Source organism: Protopterus annectens, chromosome 4.part0, assembly GCF_019279795.1.
Source record: "Protopterus annectens isolate FY-2018-M chromosome 4.part0, PAN1.0, whole genome shotgun sequence".
Classification (NCBI taxonomy): Eukaryota; Metazoa; Chordata; order Ceratodontiformes; family Protopteridae; genus Protopterus; species Protopterus annectens.
In genome coordinates this window covers 1,491,751,032-1,491,771,063 of record NC_056733.1, presented here as the reverse complement: position 1 = coordinate 1,491,771,063, position 20,032 = coordinate 1,491,751,032, and the positions used below count along the sequence as shown (strand labels likewise).

General features: G+C 37.9%; 1 protein-coding gene across 1 annotated transcript in view; it reads right to left on the bottom strand.

Annotated features, from left to right (window-relative positions):
• Positions 1-20,032, bottom strand: part of ADAM19 (ADAM metallopeptidase domain 19) — a 1,509,956-nt gene that overhangs the window by 407,829 nt on the left and 1,082,095 nt on the right. Inside the window, exon 12 of the mRNA XM_044069332.1 lies at positions 12,298-12,475. Coding sequence (XP_043925267.1) covers positions 12,298-12,475 — 178 coding nt within the window. The remainder of the gene's footprint in view (positions 1-12,297; positions 12,476-20,032) is intronic.

The following is a 20,032-nucleotide window of genomic DNA, read 5'->3' as shown; positions in this document are numbered from 1 at the left end:
CACTTAAATGATGGAGAATCCATTCCTTGAAGCATGTATTTGTCTTGCCAACATAAAAACCCTGACAGCAAGTACAGCTGGCCAGGTATATCAAGTTCTTGCTATTGCAGTCCACATAACTATTCATCCTACAGGTCCTATTTGTGATGCGCTGTATGAATGAATTAGTGTTGTTAATAAAAGTACGAGCCTTGCATTTCCTACATAGGAAAGTGCCCTTCCTGACACTCATATATATGTTTTTTGAACATTCCCATTTTTATAGCAAAGTAACTTTTTCAAGTTCTTATTTTTAAAACAGAAGTGTGGAGTCTCACCTACTACTCTCTTCAAATCTTCATCCATGGTCAGAATACACCAATTCTTTCTTACAATATCACATATCTCAGGAATATCACTACTATATGTGAGTAAACATCTGAGGTAACTTGTTTCTTCTGAATGATACAAATCTGTTGAAGTCTCATCATCCAGTTTCTTCCTCTTAGAGAAGTAGGATCGTCCCTTAGTTCATCTCAGTTCTTGTCTTTTTGTGACAGTATGGCTCATGACCCTGTCCTTGTAGCCTTTTACTTTAAAACATTCCAGGAGTTGTTTAGATTTATGCTCAGATATTGCTTCTTCTGTACATAATCTAGATGTATGTAAAAGTTGTCCCTTCACAACATGTGACTTGATATGCCGTGGGTGCATACTTGATCTGTTGAGAAAATGATTCCTCCAGCAGTCCTTTCGATGTACCCTGGTATGAATCTTTCCCTTGCTATTGATGGTCAAATTGACATCCAAAAAATCTATTGTTGCTGTGGATGAGTTTACTTCAAAATCAAAAAAAAGATGTAGATTTTAAATATCTCACAAAGTCAGACAAGGTTTGTTCATCACCTCTCCACATAAGAAAAATATCATTCACAAACTGGCCATAGTATATGATATTATTTTTCCATGGGTTAGCACAGTAAGTATAAATTCATGCTCCCATTTGACCATCACTGTATTGGAGTAGCTACAGGCACACAAGCTGCCCATAGCTACTCCCCATTTCTGCCAATAGTATCCTCCTGCATATAGGAACATTTTGTTGTTCAATATAAGTTCCAATAATGTGCATAACATTACTGTTGTGTTAGGATCAACTTTTCCACTAGATTCCATAAACTCTTTCACCGCTCTAATGCCATGTTTATTCGGAATAACAATGAACCAATTCTTCACATCCATTGTGGCCATTACCAAATTCACCATGTCATTAAGTGGATGTATTTTTTCAAAGAGTGATTCCAGAAAATGGGAAGTGTCTCTTAATATTCTCAGGATATTCGGATCTGACAGCTCCAAAACCACAGGTCAGATTGGAAAAAGAGTCACTATAGGGTGTGTAGATGGTTGCAGAATCACAGATCCGATGGGGGATGGAGCCTGAAGGACCCCCATCTGGATCTGAGTTCTAAGGAACTTTCTCATCATTCTATCTATATCACGATCAGAAAGACTCTGGGAAGACCTGACAGAGGAGGATGCTGAGTTGAATGAGAAGGTTTTTTTTGGAGTTTCCATTAGAAAAGGAGATCTTAATCTCAGAGATACTGGCTCTATAGAGAAGTGCAGAGACCAAATCTGAGAAGATCTGACTGGGCTTGTGATCGGATCAGTTCTCTAACCTTTTTGAACTTAGGGGCAGTAGGATTCAACAAGGTTCGATCCGAGGCCTTTTTTATTTTTGAAGGCAGCTCCAAACTTGGAGCTGAAGAAAGAGATCGGACAGGGGAGCGCTTTCTAGACTAACTGGTCTCCAAAGCCTTATAACTTCTCAAGGGGGCTTCCCCAGTTCCTGATGTAGAAGGAACTGCAGAAGAGGCAGGCAACAGACCTTTTAAAATTAGTTTGTTATGCCTATTGCTGACCACTATGGCATTAAAGTCTACACAGATTTCACATGAAATCTGCACCAAAGAAGTAAAAGATTTAGTATTAAAGAAAAAATTCAAATATGACTCACAATACCACTAAACTGCCTAGAGCTCAAGAGAGCGGAAACTCCTGACTGATCGACAGAGCAGCAAACAACATCTGGGGTAAAGCAGTGATTAGGACCATTATGGGTACAGGGAAGAGCTCAAGAGTAAGATCCCAGACTGCAAAAAAACGTGTCCGAGTCAGATCCGAGGATCAGATCCAAACCCATTCATTAAGGAACGAATGAAAATGACAACATCAGATCCTATATCATTTTATTCTTTTTTATTTTGTGATATATATTTACTATTTAGATTTTTTCATTTTGAAAATGAAAATAAACACATTAAAATGAATATACAGACAGAAACAATCTAGAAACATGCACAAATGCATCACAGCTACAAAAGCATTCATTAAATGACAGTCTCAAGAAAAACAATATAAGTAAAGAATTCCATATACAGTAAATTAGAATTTAACAAGCCCTGAAAGCCTGTAGGTGTGTTTTTAATTGCTGTCATATATGGAGACACAAAAGTAAAACAAATCATAGCAGTTCACTATAGTTGATATGGTAGATTAATCCCCATATACTGACAACAGCTGCAGTGAAATTCACAGATGCATAAACTGGGGATATCACACAGATGGGGTCAGTATTAATTTAGACATATAAGCAAGACATTTATGCCAAGACAAGTTTAAGTACGTAAATGGAGTTCTCATTATTTGCTGAGCCACGTGATTATTTATGAAACCGTATCCTACACAGAACAGCTAAATGGCCAATGGATGAAAGCCTCATGATTCAACTTATGTCTTATCTGAAAAAAATGTTAATCAATTAATCCTGTTGGGTATTTTCAAAGTTATTTATTTTTCTTCAAACTTATTTAGATGTCAGATGTTCTTGAGGAAAATGTTATGTACTTATTGGATATTAGGAGCAGTATTTTGCAACAAAATGTCAGTTCTATAGTCCTCACACATGCTGTTTTGAGGCACTAACATTCTTCTTGCATATTTCTTCTTCTTCATGAGGTGCTACAGCTTGGAGTAAGTATTTCCTTGAACTCCTGTGTTTTCTCTCCAGTCAACTTCCAAGTCTTCAGCCTAGACTCTCTTGACCTTAGTACCTTTTCTGGACACTGCTTGTAGGTAATTTATGCTGTGGACAAAATGTTTCACTGGGGATGACTTTGCAATGTCTGATTCTACCCCAGTGCCCTTTCCTTAATAGGAGGAAGTCTACCTGAGTTACATGTTGGACACTCTTGTATGTAATCTTGTGACTGTTTCTCTTATTTGTTGAGCCACATGATTATTTATAAAACATTATCCTTAATGAAAAGTCACCATCAAGCCATTTGCCAGACAAACATCTAGAATATCCTCTCCTTCTTTATTCCAGATGCCCCACTCATGTGGACCCAGGCAGTCCTCGTATTCTGTTCTGTCTATCTCAATATGTGCACTCAAGCCCCCCATTATAAAAGCCACCTCATTCTGTTTTGCTTTATCTAGAAGGTTCTGCAACTGCTGCTTGAATGTACTCTTTTCCTCACAATCTCAACCCTACTGTGGGCAGAGTCTGAGATTATGAACAGTACCCTATCCTGATTACCATGAGTCTATCATTTACTCTAATGACCTCCCTAACTGTCTTCTGAAGCCTCACCCTCACCACAATTCCCACACCAATTCTAGTCTGCGCCCCCCCCCCCCCCTGCCCCCTGAGTAGTAAACTGGCTTTGCTGCACTGCCCTTTCATCTTGTCTCCTGGATACATAGGATGTCCAGCCTCCTCCTTACCATCATGTCATCTAATTCCAAGCTGTGCCCTATCAATGAACCTACATTGAGTGTAGAAGTTCTTAGTTCACATTTGGTAGGCTGATTGCTTTTATGTCCAGCTTTCGCTCAACAGAGATATCCTAGGTACCACAAGTTGGGTAAATGGTCACCTACTGGCCAGTAGCTTTTTGACCCAGGGCTGCTGGGCTTTATGGTTGTCAGACACTGGCCAATAGGGGCTCATACACCCCTTCCATCATTAGCATGGGTCCTTGGTGTCAGTCGGAGTAGGTCAAGTCCTCAGCCCACTTACGAATGGAAAATACCCATGCCCATTTTTGGTGACATTAGTCACCACAACTGAATCACGTAGAGCCAATTTTTATACCATCTGTTGGCTAGCACTGACAGGGCACACAGTCTGTGATCCATCTTCTCTTGTCCTGAGAATACTGCACACCACAGCTGATGCCCAAAGCGGTTGGTCCATGCAACTGTTCCCCCTATAGGCAGCATCTAGAGTCTATGCTGCTATCCACAACTCCATTTTTGAGTCAGTTTGGGGTGAAAACATTTTATTTATTTTATTTTACATTTGTTAACCGGGCTAGTCTAACTGGATACATGTCCATTTTCAGTAGAGGCCCGAGGAGTTAAGCTCCAAGTTAGGATAATAAAAATTAATACAATAAAGTATAAGGATACATGAGCAAATATGAAGTATTAACAGTATGCGTAAACAGGTTATCACAGTAAAATGGACAGTGCATGATACAAGAATAAATAAAGGGATGTAAATACAATCAGAGTAGTCAAGAGAAATATGCATCACAGTTAAAAAAGGAAACTAGAGTTGCTTAATGAGTAGATGGGTTAGACAGAGTAGAGTATATAGAGACACTTTGACTAGTCAGGTTTAGTGCATTGACATAACCAGTGTGTTTTCAGGAATACTTTCAATTTGTTTTTGAAAGAAGATAATGAGGAAAGTATGGAGAGTTCGTTTGGAAGGAGATTCCAGGCTTTCCCAACTATATTAGAGAAAAGGGAGTCGCCAGCTTTGTTGTATGTAAACATTCAGCATGTTTTTTTTTTATTTTGTTTTTGGAAGCTGGGAGGCACCTAATACAGATACAGGAGGAACTTACAAACTCCATACAGGCACTGGCCAGAGGTCAAGATTGAAGCTTGCACCTAGTGCATGGGAAGCAAAGACCTTAACCATTACACCAACAGGTTGGGATTGCCAACATACCTGTAAAACACAACACAACAAGCTGCTTTTGTGAGAGGAAGGAGAAAGAGATAGTCAGACAGAAAGGCAGAGAGAGAGAGAGAGAGAGAGAGAGAAATACTGCTATGTGCATATTGTATTTATGTGTCAGTATGTATTCTGGACACCATTCCAGCACTTACTAACAAGATGACCCTCTGTGAAGTCACCATGCTGGAAAGGAACGTGCAGGTCCAACATATGCCAAATGCGGAAATCATGAGAACAATCAGGATGCCTTGCAGACACATTGTTAATAATTCCCTATGTATTGCAGACTATCTGGCAGCTGAAGAGATGGTTCCCTTTCCTTTAGCTAGACAGTCAGCTTAAATTTCTGTGCCCTGTCCATTAGGTACCTTACCCCTTTTACTTGTATATCTTGGTATACTATTAGATGACATTCTAACCTATCAAAATCACATAGAATTAATACAACCAAAGTATTATACCAACCTAAGATAGCATTACAGTGTTTCATTTCTATTTACCTTAGAAGCTCATTCTGCTATAGCCATTAATGTTTTTTTTCCTCCCCGCAGCTGACCATTAACTGCCACCAGCTCCTCTCTTCTCCCCATTATCTTAGTGTACTCGAGCCAGCTTTGCCTCCCATAGCTCAAGCTGAGCCATGTTCTGAGCTGGTGTGGTGATCAAGGATGCTGGTGTAGCATTATACTGCTGGCAGGGAGTGTGCCCTAATTCCCACCATCCAGTTCCACAATTGCTTCCATCAGGAGATGCAAGCATATATAAATGCTTGAGTAACCACCTGACTAAGCTGCACACTGTTTATGTAGCATGGAGCCCATCAGACTCACAATGCTGCTTTACTGCAGTGAGCCTGGATTGTCTCCATCCCCCCAGGGTGGGAGATTCGACACGAACCTCTCACTCCCATTTTTACCCTACAGCCTTTCCAACTCCCATGCTGTTAACTGAAGATGCGTTATCTAAAGTGCACCAAAGGATTTATAACCCTCTGCAACAAACACCCACTATAGCCATGAACGTTTTAATCCCCAGACTGGAATATGCCTTCCTATCAATGTCCCTATATCAGGACAAAACAATATTATTGCACCAATATAAAATAACATTCTCAGATTCATCTACTTTGTTCATTCGACTGAACATCACTGCACTTCTATTTAAATGTCAGATCTGTCACCTATCACTTAAGGGGTCAGCTAGCTGCTCAACACACCTTTAAACTGCTTAAGGACAGATACTGCCCTCCTCTAGGAAATAAACTAACAGTACACAAATCTATGTATCCTCTCAAAAGCAATACAAGCCTCAAACTGAATAGACACTGTTTCTCCCTATCTGTCTGTGAAAAATCTTTCAACAAGCTTGCCCCTGTTTCATGGAATAGTCTAGATAAAATTTACTGCTTTAGACAATAGCTTACGTTTTATGAAAAGTTGAAATTACACCCTTCTCAGCAGTATAAATGAGCCTGCTTTAGTGATATTGGATAGTGTTGGTTATTATTTTATACCCAGTTGCTGCTTTAAAGATTACATTTTTGCCTGTCTACTAGCTGTGTTGCACCTCCTTCACACATACAGGTCCAACACATGCCAATATGGTAATCATGAGAACAATAAGGATGCCTCACAGACACATTGGAAGTGATTCCTACACATTGCAGATTACCTGGCAGTTGAAGAAAGGGTTGCCTTTCTTGTTGTGAGAAGATCAGTAAATATACAGTGGATATAAAAAGTGTACACACCCCCTGTTAAAATGCCAGGTTTTTCTGGTATAAAAAAATGAGACCACAATAAATCATTTTAAAACTTTTCCCACCTTTAATGTGACCTATAACCTGTACAATTCAATTGAGAAACAAACAAATCTGTTAGGGGAAAAATATAAAAAAACGTACAATAAGCTCGTTGCATAAGTGTGCACACCCTTAAACTAATACTTTGTTGAAGCACCTTTTGATTTAATTACAGCATTCAGTCTTCTTGGGTACAGATTTGCCATCCATTAATGAGACTCTGATTAACCCTAAATAAAGTTTAGCTGTCCTAGTAGGATTTTCCTGACATTTACTCAGTTGCCTGCTTCAGCAAAAGCCATGGTTCGCAGAGAGCTTACAAAGTATCAAAGGGATCAGTCAGGGGAAAGGTACAAAAAAAAAATTTCCACATCATTGATACACTATGGAACACAGTGAAGACAGTCATCAAAAAGTGGAGAAAATATGGACAACAGTGACGTTACAAAGAACTGGACGTCCTTACAAAATTGATGAAAAGACAAGATGAAAACTGATCAGGGAGGCTGCCACGAGACCTACAGCAACACTGAAATTGCTGCAGGAATTTCTGGCAAGTACTGGTTGCGTACTACATGTGATAACAATCTCACGTATTCTCCATTTGTCTGGACTATGGGGTAGGGTTGCAAGACGGAAGCCATTTCTTACACAGAAGAACATCTAGGCCCGGCTAAAATTAAAAAAAAACACTACATCAAGTCTCCCAAAAGCATGTGGGAAAATGTGTTATGATCTGATGAGAGCAACTTAAGGTTAAACTTTTTGGCCACAATTCCAAAAGGCACGTTTGGCGCAAAAACAACACTTCGCACCACCAAAAGAACACCATCCCATGGGAAGCATGGTGGTAGCAGTATCATGCTTTGGGGTTGCTTTTCTTCAGCTGCAACAAGGGCTTTAGTCAAGGTGGAGGGAATTATAAACAGTTCCAAATACCAGTCACTTTTGGCCCAAAACCTTCCGGTCGGTGTCTGCTAGAAAACTGAAGACAAAGAGGAATTTCACCTTCCAACACGACAATGACCTCAAGCATACATCCAAAATCAACAAAAGAATGGCTTCACCCAAAGAAAATTAAAGTTTTGGAATGGCCCAGCCAGAGCCCAGACCTAAATCCAATAGAAAATCGTGGGGTAACCTGAACAGGGCTGTGCACAAGAGATGCCCTCGCAATCTGACAGATTTGGAGCGCTTTTGCAAGGAAGAGTGGGCAAATATTGTCAAGTCAAGATGTGCCATGCTGATAGACTCCTACCCAAGAAGACCGAATGTTATAATTAAATCAAAAGGTGCTTCAACAAATTATTAGTTTAAGGGTGTGCACACTTATGCAACCAGCTTATTGTACATTTTTTATTTTTTTATATTTTTTCCCTAACAGATTTGTCTGTTTTTCAATTGAATTGTACAGGTGGTTATAGGTCACATTAAAGGTGAGAAAAGGTTTGAAATTATTTATTGTGGTCTCATTTTTTATATCTCAAAAACATGGCATTTTAAAAGGGGTGTGTACACTTTTTATATCCACTGTACTCCAGTCTTTATAATGCTGTGAATCATTTAAACTATCTATGTCAAATGGGCTTTATAATAGCTCTTGAATTCTTTAACCTATGTCAAATTTGTGTGTGCTAACTACTCTGATTTTCAGTAATATGTATTAATACTGTATCTGTTTGTTACTCTCAATTTTTGTAATCTATATTAATATTGTATATTATTTGTTCCTCTGAATGTTTGGGTTCTTTGTTGTGATTGTTGCATGGCCCAGGTAGTGCATCAAAGGGATCTTGCACCAGTCCACAAATATGATTAACAATCAAACAATAAAAAAATTAAAATAAAATACTAATGTGTCTCTAAAACTGTGTACCAGGGATAGCCTTTATAGCCATATGAGTGCAACCGGTGGCACCCTGTACCTCAGGAACAGGAAACTATGTGAAACCTCTGCATATCAATTGCTCTTTTTTCATCTGTCCTTTGGAATTATATGTGCTTATTAACAAGTAGCAGCATAACACTTACGACTGTATCCATGAGGTAGAAGCCTGGAAAATACCCTATATGTTCCTAGATGGCCGATGAAAGGTACCTGTAGCTAGAAAAGAAACAGCAACACATACCTTGGTATATACAGGTATAAGTAGACCACATTTATTACAAGTTATTATGCACTTATTTCCCTGTGCATTATTTCCATTTACTTATGCATTTATATTAATACAGCATACTGCACCATGAAAGCTCCTGTATGACTGTATAGCTAACAACCACAGAAATGTCTTTTGTGTACTACACACCTTATCTATGAATTCCTGCCTAAAACTTTGAAATAAATCATCACTCATAATTAACTACCTCGTTTACAGTATATGAAAACATTGATAAGTATTTAAGCAACAGATAATATCAGCAATAGATACCAAGCTTCTCAAAGGCCAGTGGATTGTAAACTTGACATCAGAACCTCAGAACCTGTTTTAAAATCAAGAAAAGAATGGGAAACAATGCTATGAATTAAAATAATCAAAAAGTCAGGTATGAGTAATCTTAAGTACATTATCATGTTAATATTTGCACCTTTAATAAATCATATTGTACAGCAACATCATTTGATTGCATAAAATAAGGTTGTGTTTCAAAAAGATATTTTCCAGTGGCAATCTGTAACTTTTCCCACAGCCATTTCCAAGTACTGAGTAAACTTTTTTCTTTATACAACTGTTATATTACAGCTTTGTGATTGTTGGGTAAGAAGACTGGCTACCAGAGAGTTAGTACAGAGGATTAAGGCTATCATTTGTTAGTGAATGACTTCCTTTTGTCTGGGTTTGATTCTCTCAGCCTCCATTTGCCTACTGCGTGACTGAATATGCCAATTAGACCGTGTTCTCAAGCTGAGCCTGAACAAGGTCCACATGGGAGTCTGAAAAAAGTCCATGCAGATCAGTGTTCTACTCTCGTTATTAAATGTAAATAAATAAATACGCTGAGTATGAGGTAAATATCTGTCCTAGATGATAAGAAAGAAATAAAATAATGTAGGGTCACTCGAATCTTACTGTGAAAGAAAGGGATTCAGGTGTTAAAATAGGCTAACCCTTTGTCCTAATCTGACATTTTTTAATTTAAGTCAATTATAGCAACTTCCAAAATGCTGCTTTTATTTTGTGTTGATGGGCTTAATTTTTTACAGAGTCCCATTTTCAATAAAATAATAATTATAGGTTATTTCTGCAAACATGAATTTACTTATTTTTGATGACATGCAGTAATCAACAATAATGCTTTTTAAAAATCATAGCCGTGCAGAATTTCTGTAAAATGCAAAGTGCTGCTTGGCTAGGGAAGTGCTTCCCATAATCCTACAGAAGGATGCTCTGTATATAATCTGTTTATTACTCCTAATCTGAGACTAATGGGCTTCATGGTAAATGGAATAATTAATTTCGTAGTTTAGGGTCACAGAGGCTTAATTCCATTCACTTTTACTTTGTTATACCTTCCGTCACTCCAGTGTCTCCTAGTCCCTATATGGCTGGTCTTCAAGCCCCTTTGCCAGTCATCTGTAGGGCATGCACCTTAACTGGTTACATCACTGAAATTCTCCAGCCTCTGCCTGCCCCATATTGTAGAATGTTGCAACCAGTCTGTACCACATTTAATCATCCCCAACATACATGGTTGCTTTGGAAGTACCAACTAGGCATGGAAAATTGAGGAGTTATCTCACCACTGTAACACTAAAGAAAGTCCTTGAGAATAACAATACTCAGTTGACTACCATGGTCTATAGGGAGCATGTGTCAAAGCTGCTGTGGTGGCACTTTGTTTCTAAACTGCCATAAAGTGTTCATGACTGGATTTAGACAGCAGTTGGGGCCAAACATTTATGTTGTCTGGGGTTCCAAACTTCCTTGCTACCTCTAGTTAAGTCACATTGTACTTGGCAACAAAGTAGAGACATATATGGATGACAGAGTTGTTGTCCTTTGTAAATGATAGCTTGAGAAATTATTTCCAAGGCCTGTCTTCCCACACTCACAGCTTAGAAAAGAAGACATGCCCTGGATCTGATTTCAGGTTGCATGTACACCACTAGCAGTCTCTCACCTTCCAATCTTAAAATGTGAGTAGCAGTTGCAGACTAAAGCTCTTCATCTTCAGTATTGGATCCCATATATGGGTGTCAGTGTTACATATAAAATACTACTCTTGCACTGGCAGAATGGTCCCTTCATATTTTGATCTCCAATACATCTGATTTTTTATGAAACTCATTTTTTTAGTTAACACAGTTTGATTACAAGGAGCCTAACAAATTTCGATGAACAAAACATGGGGCCAAATAGTATAAGACTTTTTAATATTATCTTCTGTGGATTCTTCTGGATGTTTATAGAATTTACATGTTTATTGCACAGGTAACAGAAACACTGAATTCATGCAGCTGAATAAATATAGTTGAGATGAGTCTGAACTCTGATCAATCTTCAGGAAGAGCTACGAAAGTAGTTAATTTACTGGTCAGATATACCAAATAATACATATTCCTCTATCCAATTCAAAGCATAGACTGGCTGGAGAGAATAAGGTTCACAACCTATGTTGTCTGATCCCTTTGCTTTGCTATACTCATGCACTGCAACAGGAAATAGCTGAAGATAGAAAATGGAAACCATTGTAGCATAATACAATGCTATATGCTTGTAAACTCATCCATGATGCTAGCTAGAATCTATGATAAATGTGTGTGCATTTGCAGAATGAAAGCTACACGGATCTTCATCAAGAGCAAGTGTGTGTGTGTGTGTGTGTGTGTGTGTGTGTGTGTGTGTGTGTGTGTGTGTGTGTGTGTGTGTGTGTGTGTGTGTGTGTGTGTGTGTGTGTGTGTGTGTGTGTGAGTGTGTGTGTGTGTGTGTGTGTGTGTGTGTGTGTGTGTGTGTGTGTGTGTGTGTGTGTGTGTGTGTGTGTGTGTGTGCACATGCATGACATTAAAAAAAATGTAATTTAAAAGAAAAGACTACAGTCCAAATTTTTATCATCCCCTGTTATTCCCTGTATTAACAGCTGTTGTTTGCAGAGCAATACTTAACACCATAGTAATTGCATCTAACACTTTGCCATTCAGTGTGGCAGAATATTTCAGGTATCCTTTGGCACCTTTAAATGTTAAGCTGCTGGAAAACAGATGAGCCTGTGCAGAATGAGTGGCTAACCTCCAGGGACAATGCCTACTTTTTCTTGTTGGGCAACTTAGAAACCATTTTATTTAAAAGAGGGAGGGGACAGCCTGGGTGCATAGCTTTGTCTCCAAGTGAAATACCTGAAGTCAGATTCCCTGTATGCTGTTTCAATGTTGACTGATCAAGAGTTGAGGTGATTGTATGCAGCAAAAATGTCGATTAGATTTCTATCATACTTCTTACAAAGGCACACATGAATTCAGATTAACTACCTATAGGCTTTTTACCTCTACTTCCCCGCAGTCACACTCTTCTCCTTCCTCCAAGTATCCATTGCCACATCTCTGCTCCATAATCATTTGGCGAGTATCGGGCAGGTTAAAGAGACACATTCCTCCACTTTTACTGAGGTAGATTTGAAGATCCTTTTTATTGCACTCATTAAATACTTTGGGGAATGGATGCCTACACCATACAGAAAGACAAAACATGACAAGTTCTGTGAAAGATAAAAATAAAATTGAACAATAACAGCGTTAATTCATTTTGCATTTCAGAGTGGCAGCAGTTACTGGTAATAATTTGTGATAGTTTTCTTTAGTAGAGAAGTATTTCTAGCTCATTAATCTGAAGTGTTTAGTTTTTTTTATGTATTTAATTGGCATTGTTTTATAACCTTTTTTAATTTGACTCAGAAGTCTCACCGACTCCCAAGTTTCTAAAATGCTGTTGACAGAAAGAAAATAAGTCATGATAACAAATTCTTCATTTATGCAAGCTGGGGGTTTCTGACTAAGCAAGTACAATAAACTAAGAGAGTCTGTTTTCAGATGCTATCTGGAGATAACAACCACAGTGACATATTGCACACTTAAGACAGTATCAGATAAGTACGCATGAAGGTTAATGCACTGAAGTGAAACATTTTACCTAGAATTAGTTTGGACATTTTTTGTAATCAGATTTTTGATGACTATGGTTCAGAAAACCACTTGATAAACTTGAAGTGGTTACTTAACTGTAAATGAAAAATGTTATAACTCATAAAGGCCATTTCAAACACATTTTAGCATCTTAACTAGTTTTATCTCATTGAATGGTGACAGTTTCCTTCAGCACAAGTAAGGTTGCCATGCTCTGTAATATCTGTGCATAATTTACCAGATGCTTCACACTTTGCTCCAATTTGTGTTTTGTGCAACCCACCTAATGACAATTTTTAAGCACCATCCATTGTATGAAATATATGTGCTGACAGATGCATGAATGAAAACTAGCCTGCCTTAAGTGTTTTAAAATTTAGAACAAACTGCTATTGCATTTACACAAGGTGGATATATGTCCCAACAGGGAAACAAAGCATTTCATTCTGATGTTTTCAGTGTTAGTCATCCGCCATCATCAGTAGAATCCCCTGATGCTTTCAGTAATGCTCATTTGAGCTATTCATTTCTGAAGGTTCCATTTGTGGGTTTGAGAAGGTTAAGTGTGCATTTCAGAATACTGAGAATTTAAGTACAACTGGGAAAATTCCTAAATTCACTGGTGAATACTAAGCTAACTGCCCTTTAGGGCCACTTTTAAGCTTAGCCAATAACTTCATATCAGAATCAAACCCTGTGTCTAAGAGGTGAAAATCTTAAGTATTTTGTGAAACCCACCTTACTCTTATACATTCAAAACTGCTGTATCTAGGATAAATTCATGTTCTCCAAGGGTACAGTGCTCTTGGAATTGTTATATATGCGGCAAGGATGTGGAGGATAAAGCCCCCCATATTTGAGGTGGGGGGGCTTACCCCTAGCTATCTATCTTCTTTCAGCTTTAGGACATGCAGATATTAAACTACTTTTAAAGTGTAGCAGTGAGTTTTATCATTAGTTTTTTTAAACCACATGTACATTTTCAAAGTTCAAGAGCTTGAAGCACTGTCTTTGTTTTCTTATAGAGCACTGGTCTTCTAATACTGGACAACAGGGTCAATAACCCCAACCATAATGATTATTGTTCTTGATTGCACCCCCCCCAAAAAAAAAAAAAAATCATACACACTCTCTTCTCAGACCAGTGGTGGTTTTTATATTAGATGTTCAACTGTCAATGACTGTCTTTCTACCTAAAAACCACAAGCCTTGATGATGATGTTTTCAAAACCCAGAACATCACTGGTCCACCAATCAAGAAATCCATGATCATCAGCACCCTTACTAAGCTTTCATAAGTCATTGGGAAAAAATAGAGAACAAAACCCCATCACCTTCACTACTGGCACTTATCCTAAGTAATGTGTCTTCTGAGACAAGTGAACCATTTCTATTTCAGCCAATGATTGCAGTGAATCTGATTGCTAAGACAGTCCAAGATGTCTTTTCATATTACTTAAATGCTTCAAGATCCCTGAGGTCAAGACTTAACTAAAGTCAGGGTGAGACCACTCAATCTTTCTGCAGAGCCCAGATTTCAGAGAGCTACTCAGACAGATTGCATACATGTAGGATTCATTTGTGTACAAGTAAACTAAATGAAGGAATTTATTGAGTACTTTGACATTTCAGAACTTCTTGCACCAGGTAGCTCTTCTATGCTACCCATTCTAAAAATCTGTTCAGGGTGTTAAGTTTCTTACTTTGCTTTGGTTTGTTTTAACTACAATGAGCAATTTACTGGAATTTAACATTCTAGCAATGAAAGTCCTTCCAGTGAGTTTACCATTGCAGGACAATTGTAAGATATGTATCATTATCATCAGATTTTTTGTTGAGGGCTGCACTCCTCTGCAGCCCAGAGAAAAATGAAATATACTTTTTTGCTCTTTCTTCTGAAGTGATACAGTTTCAGAGGTAGTACAATTAGAGATCAGGGATACTGAAACAGAGCCTCCACATCAGAGGTGCAGGCAGCATATCCCCTATGCAAAAGCACTTGTAAACTATATATATTTGTTAATCATCTTCCAGTGGCAAAATATTCTGCATGACATTTGTCACCAGAATACTAAATGGAGGTAAATGGTCTACAGTAAATTCTATTAGATTTTTTGCTCAATGAGACAGAAAGAATGCTACACTAGGGTCTGAATTTAGTTTCATGGAGTTTGAATTTTTCTTCTTTCAAAGTCTCAAACCAGTCATAATCTTTCCTACAGCTGATCAGCTGCCAGTGACTACTTCTCCATGCAATAGACATTTTGCTGTCTTCGTCTTCTAAAATGTCTTATTACAACTACCAGTCAATGAAGAAGGATGCACAGATCTCATACTCTGGTGAAGCTTTCAGTCGTCTTTTTGTCCAGACCACAGAATACACTCTCATTGGTATTACTCAGTGCACATAAAAAAATACAAGCAAAGACCCCAAGAAATATTTTCTGACTCAGTGAGATAAGCCTGTTGTTAGATAACACTAATAGCAAAACGTGTTCATTGAAAAACAAGCTGAGGTGTTCTGCTAACCATATCTACATTTTTGCACTCTCTGGATTTAAGGCAAAATTCAGGTAATGTTCCTACTCCTTTTAAAGAGCCAGGTTAGTGTGATGTGTATGACTGGCAAGGTAGGTCAGAATAATTATTTTACAAAGTACTTCCCTTTGTACAAGGGTGGGTTAGTGCACATAACTTAATATTAATTTTCTGGTTGCTCTAATTTCTGTGAGTTCCATGATTACTGATTTAGATAGTTTTGTTTGCTTTAAAATTGTTTACTTTAATTGCCTGTCATTAAGAATGGATTCCTTAGATGAGCATGCCATCAATAATTTTCTGAAGCATAAGTATCTTATCCAATGTACTAAATGCTGTCTATATATAAAGGTAAAACATAACATTTGAGACTTGTATTCCTCCTGTCAACAGTTAGATACATTGATGTGTTCATGGGTAAGTACTAGACTAGCTGCCCTTGAGGGCCATTTTATCCTTGCCAGTTTCCCTTCTGGTGCTCAAACTAACCCATCCCATTTGGTTTTAACTAGCCTTACTCATCCCGTGGTTGATAATTATGTATTACCCCTAATGAGAATAACTGGGACCATAGCATAGAAAATTTCAGGGGACTTGTGCACAGGATAAAGCATTTAGGATCTGCTTCAGTCCTTCAGTAGTACAGGGGGTAGTCTTGCAGTAAATGTTCTGTTCTGTTTCTCATCCATAGAACCAAGCTGTACTTGAGTATAGACAGAGATGGGTTTTGTTTTATGTGGATGGAGAGCCTGTTCCAGAGCAGAGCTATCCTCTGCTAGACATACCCATTCCGCCAAACTATACTGTTGATGTTGCAGAAGAGGTTTAGATTCCTAGATACAAGTTTTCTGATGCTATTTGACTTGCTGATGTGCAGTAAATCCATCAGTTTTGGGTCAGAGCATGCTTTGTATACCAGACACAGGCCATCTCCTAGCAGTCTGTAAGACACCGAGTATAGTGATAGGGCTTTGAGGCGGTCACTGTAGGACATATTGTTTTGGTCCTGTACCCTTTTAATAAGGTATCTCTGTGCAATCCAGTTGTTGCCTGTGTCTGGACAGATATATGCCAAAAGGGGCATCATACTCAGTGAGTGGCCTAATGAGGGCTGAGTAAATGGACAATGGCATCTCTAAATTTAGACACAATCCCTTTATTTATAAGCTGTGCAATACAGAGGGACTTTCTTATGACAATGGGCAAATGTTGGTCAAAAGTTAGGTCACTGACCACATAAGTTCCCAAATCCCAAACAAAAGTGTCAACCCTTAGGGTCATATTGTCAGTGTGGTAGTTCCCTGGGGTAGATGACTTCCCAAAGGATATTTGCTATAAGATGATTGGATTACTATCGCTGATCGTAAATCTAGACTTGCTGAGGATGGCTGTACTTGTGCAACTGGCGCAGTCTGAAAAATAGTCATTACATATATTAATGATTGGGCTGATGAGATTAATATTGGGCAAAGTGCAAACAGAACACATTTCATAAAGGAAGTGCTCTTAGCTAGTACAATCACACAGCCCTTATTAAACTTGATACTGCAAATACAAGCATTCAATTAGATGATTCAGAGTATATGTAGGAGAAAAGAAAAAAGAAATAAAAAAAGACAAATAAGATCGCAATAATTAAGTAGGAAGAAAACTTTTCTAATGTATATAATTCTAAGAGAAAATGTACTAAACAAAAGGACAATACTTTCATATGTAATAGCCAGATTACAGGCAATTATAAAAATAAGTTATGTACTTACCATAACATTCTGTGTTGTCGATCTTCATTTATCCTTGACTCTTGGAATATGGTTCCTATTCTCGGAACCAGCTTGGCCGTAGGTAGGAGATTCTACAGATTAGGTAGGAAATTATGTATCAGTAATTGGAAATTCAGTTGTTAAGGGAAACTAATACTCACATTTGTAGAGGATAGCAAACACTGAAAAGTGTTATGCCTGCCAGCAACAAAAATACAGGATATGAGTAGAGCATTAGGGCACCTAGTTTTAGAGAAGTATGGAGCTATTTTTATTCCTTTTTGGGTCAAAAAACATCATATTTAAGTATTCACTGACTGTTAGGATGGACCTTATAGCCCTCTTACATAACACAGTTTGCACATATATTAGGATTTATTTTTTACAAATCACATACAGGCAGTTAACTCACTGTAAATGAAAATATTTTGATGTAAATGTCTACATGAAAATGCCCATTTTAAAAATGGAAATGTAGAACATCCAGTCTTCATTTTGGGCACATATGCATTTAGGCAGGATGAAGTCTACTTGTCAAGAAAAGGGAAGAGAAGTTTTGGAGCAACTCCCTGGCATGACACCAACCCATTTGTGATAGACTACAGTCTAACTAACACAAGACACAATTTTTTTGCTGGTCAGAAATTTTATTCACAGAAAGCAACATTTGATGTATCCGTGCTGGTTGTTAGTGCAAGGAACATTAGCAATACTTTTATTGGAAAATTGGCAGCATTCACCTAAGATTGATGTTACTTTTTGTGAAACATAGTGGGAGAGCAATCACTGGAGAACAATTCTGTCAGATTAAAAATGTTTTATTGTAACAGGCATTCTAATAAAAATTAGATGACTGGGATTATTGACTGTTATTAGATCTGTGAGTCTTAACATCCTTTATTTATTTATTTATTTATTTATTTATTTATTTATTTATTTATTCATTCATTCATATTCATTTATTTATTTTATTTCATTTAAATTTGTTTACCTGGGCAAAACACTGATTATGCAATGATTAATTATAATAGCGCCAATGCTGTAAGTTGTAAAGTGTGACAATAAAGACAACTCTCAAACTGATTACAATTGTTGGAGTGTATAAATCACCAAAGTCAAGTGCTGATGACCCAGAGGAATTGAAACATTTCATGTAATCACAGGTTACACGTGTCATATAATATATGCATCCTCGGAAGGATAGTACTAATCCTGAAAAAAAACTTTACTGCACAGTTGTCTTCAGTCTTATGGGCAATGCAATCTATACTGTCTATATATTATAAGCTTTTCTAATAATGTGTATAGCGTAATGGTTTTATTTTGCATGTTACATTTGTTTTTCTGTTATCTGTTTCATATATTTATGTCAAATTATCTCTATATTTGTATATTATACTTACTTCCAGTTATTTTGTTCATACATTTAACATTATGTTATCTGACCTTCCTCTGGTGTTTACACTTTTGTATATGTGTCTTTGCTTTTTATAGCCAAGGCTGTGTCTGAAACTGATCTTTGGAGCAGTGCACCAACCCAGTTAGCAAATGGTAAGATAAACTAAAATAAAAATATCTAATGGCACATTACACATATGCACATCTTAGGGTCACTGGCCTCCTGCAGGAGGTTTAGTTCATAACTATAAGCTGAATTTCATACTGTAGCTGTTCAGGAAACACATAATTAAACAGTGCACTGATCGGAAAAAGAAAGCACACTATATGTACCATTTGCAAATCCTGTGTCTCACAAAAATGTCTGGCTCCAGCTGTCACCAATGCAAAAATCAATCAGTGTAGAAATAAAATGTAAAAGTGTGTGATGCAATCCATCAGAATTCAATCACTCAGGAAGAAAAAGGGGAAAATTCTACACTATTCACAATGTAAGCCATTCGTCAGCCCATGTTATATATAGTTAATTTCATATTCTTTAGTAGCAGTCCAAGCCATATGGTCAAATAAAATAAATGTCTCCCTAGCAAGACACCAACTCATTTGTGATTGAATCAAAAAAGAGCAATCACAAATGAACAACCCACCATGAATGTAAACAGCATTCTGAAACACTCCTCATACCCCTCTACTTTCATGTTTGTTTGTGTTTTTCAGCTTTTCCCAGTTAGGGCTCGCCACAGCGGAACTCCGGTCTGCTAATGATTGGTAGTGGATTTTTACGTACCAGGTTACCAGCCCTGACGCACAACCTTCAACGAAGGCACGCCCCATTCATGTATGCCTCCACACAGAAGACGCTCTAGCTGAGAATCGAACGGGACAACGTCTAGCTATGAGGCGACAATGCTACTGCAGCACCACCACCGCAGTAAAAACTCCAAAGTCACATCAACATGTGGGAAGTAGAAATCCCCTTTAGAATGGCAAGTAAAACTTTCAGGGAAAAGCCTGACAATCACACACAAGGGTTTGACCATGTGAGTGTTGCTCGCTAGTCTTTCATGAAGATGTTTGGCTCACAAAATAAATTTATTGCTATTTGGTACCCATAAGGGCTCACAAAGCAAGCAAACTTTAGAATAACAAATGTCAAGAGGCCCATATAAGGCATATTCTAAAAGTCATGCAGGAGCATAGACACTGACTAGTCCCAACTCCAGTTTGCCCTCATGTTAGGTTTATAATCACAAAAGTTCATAGGTTTGTAAGTTCATAGGTGTTTATTAGGCTAATGACCACAAGGACATTTTTAAGCCTTTCTAACAAGTTCTGATACCCTTGATAAGTTTAAGCAGGGATTTGGGACATGAAGTATTTACAACCAGGGGGCCTGGGAGGTG